At 50.6% G+C, this 2,188-nt stretch overlaps 1 protein-coding gene across 1 annotated transcript; it reads left to right on the top strand.

Annotated features, from left to right (window-relative positions):
• Window position 1: 1 nt before the first annotated feature.
• Window positions 2-896, top strand: LOC105853847 (CAAX box protein 1-like; the record flags this gene model as incomplete). The annotated part of the gene is given in 3 exon segments (XM_012727079.1): window positions 2-280; window positions 283-393; window positions 395-896. Coding segments are annotated over 3 exon segments (747 nt in total), but the record flags the coding sequence as incomplete, so codon positions are not given.
• Window positions 897-2,188: the final 1,292 nt, after the last annotated feature.

Raw genomic sequence — 2,188 nt, 5'->3', positions numbered from 1 at the left:
GCGCCGGTCGCCGGTGGTGGCCAGGGGCCGGTCTCCAGCGGCCAGTGGGCGGTGGGCAGTCGCCGCCCGCACCGCCACAGGCTTCCTCCCGCCGCGCCTCCCCGCTGCTCCCACACCTTGTAGTCGCCGCGCTGTACCCCCGCGCTCCTGTCCCCTCCCGCGTCGTGCTTGCCTTTGTTCCAGAATTGCGCTCCAGCTTGCTCCAGCTTGCCGCAGCTGCCTCTGGGCCTGGCTGCGGGGCGCGCCGCCTCCGCCCCCCGCCGCCCCTCCGCGTCCAGCCTGGCCCCTCCTGTGCACATCTGGACTTTGTGGTGGGCTCCAGCTGCCATCGGGGCCCCTGCTGTGCCCTGGGCGGACCATCTGGGGCCTGGCCGCCGCCAGGGCGCCCCTGTCTAACTGCCAGGCCTGCACCAGAGTGCTCAAGAGACCAGCACTGCAGCTCAGAGACCACCACCTTGCAGGGGCCCCTCCCCACCCCCACAACAGGCTGCTGCCTTCAGCCCTCTGGACTGCCCCAGGAGCTCTGTGAGCTGGCCACAGCCCCTGGACGGTGACTCCAGCAGCTGGCCCCCTGCCTGGGGGGGCCCACTCAGCCTTTCTCCTCCAGCTGGACCGCACTCTCTCTACTCAGAGGGAAACATCTGCTCCTGCCACATGGCTGCCAGGTCCCAGGGGTGCCTGGCAGCCAAATCCGGTCACTCCCTTTCACCTGTGGACCTCTTATTTTGTCCACAATCCAGTTCTCTCCTGAATATGGAGTATTTTCTTATGTGTTGTGCTTTTGGGTCAGCAGAATGTGCTATAATCTCCCCAAGTGAACACTTCCTGGACGACAGTATTTTCGTTATTTTCAATAAATGTCATATGCTATTAAAAAAGAAACTGATTTTCCATAAATATCCATTTGTAAAATGGGACAAACTCAGGGAAGTAGAATGTTCTTGTTTTTAAGTCTGCAGCCTCAAATTTGTAATGTAGCACAGCATCCAAAAGCTGTCACTGAGCAACAAAAGGGGTTGACTTAAACCGGAGTTGAAGCAGTGTAGAGAGCATAAGATAAAATTTACTGGCCATCAGGCTGTATGGTGTCATTTAGTCTATCCCATATAGTGTTTGGTCAGCTGCGACCAGTTTCCAGGTCCATGCAGGATCACCTGTGTAGAGGGAGATGAGGGCATTTTCAGCTGTGCCATGGGTGCAGGGAGGAGCTGTTGGCATGGTGGCACCAGAGGAAGCCTAGTTTCAGGCTGTAAGCCAGAGAGCCAGGAGCTCCAGGCAGGAGTTAGTAGCCAAAACGGCATTTAAAAATCAGGAGGCATCCAGCTGAAAATAACCCAACTTAGCTGCCGGATTTACCTTGTAAAGTTCACTTGCCAGGCACTGCTCATCCCTTACTTGGACCCTGCAATCCACTGAGGAAGGTAGAGCTGAAGACCACTGCTTTCTTATATTTCTGTTTCTGTAATAGTGGACCATGTGTTGTTTAGAAAATGTATGCCTTGTCATTCTACTGATGATCTTAAGAAATATGATCCTTTCTGGTTTTCATATAAAATAGCAAAGTTATTGATAAGGGTCAGATCTCAGGAAAATTCAGGTACTCTGGCCTTACAGTCCTGTGAACCCCAGCATAGGAATGACAAGCTTACCTGCTCAAATGAAGAGTCAGTATGTTTTGTTTTGTTATTAATGTAGCACGGGATAGGCCCCATATATGTTTTTCCTTGTGTTTACATTATTTATCATGATTCTCTGGGTTCTTAAAACAATGGAGAGAGGTTGATTATGATTTCCCCACTGAAGCTGCTGTAGTTGACTTTACCAGATTGGTAGGAAATAATTATTTTGTTGAGCTTATTCATGGTTTAATTTGAACAGATTCTGTTAAACTGGCTTAAAAAGTGTTTGGCAGCTGTTTGTGGAATAGGAGCAGCACACTCCCTATGTTCTGTGTATACCTGGCTCTAAGATGCACAGAATGGGTGCGGACTTGTTTATCCTTTGAACAATGTGGGTATCCCCCTATCTCCCTCAACAAAAATGCCTTTGCAGTTTTCTTCCTCTTGCGGAGGGGTCTGTTGGTATTTGCTTCTTGTTCTGCATGAGTTGTATTACACCAAGTCCTCTTGTGCTACAACTTTCTTAGGGAAGGGTTATAGTTTAGTAGAATTGATGTAGAACATTTTCA

The sequence above is a fragment of the Condylura cristata genome, unplaced genomic scaffold (assembly GCF_000260355.1).
Source record: "Condylura cristata isolate star-nosed mole 26May11 unplaced genomic scaffold, ConCri1.0 scaffold00019, whole genome shotgun sequence".
Lineage (NCBI taxonomy): Eukaryota > Metazoa > Chordata > Mammalia > Eulipotyphla > Talpidae > Condylura > Condylura cristata.
The sequence above is the reverse complement of the archived record's forward strand: the minus strand, read 5'-3'. Positions and strand labels throughout refer to the sequence as shown.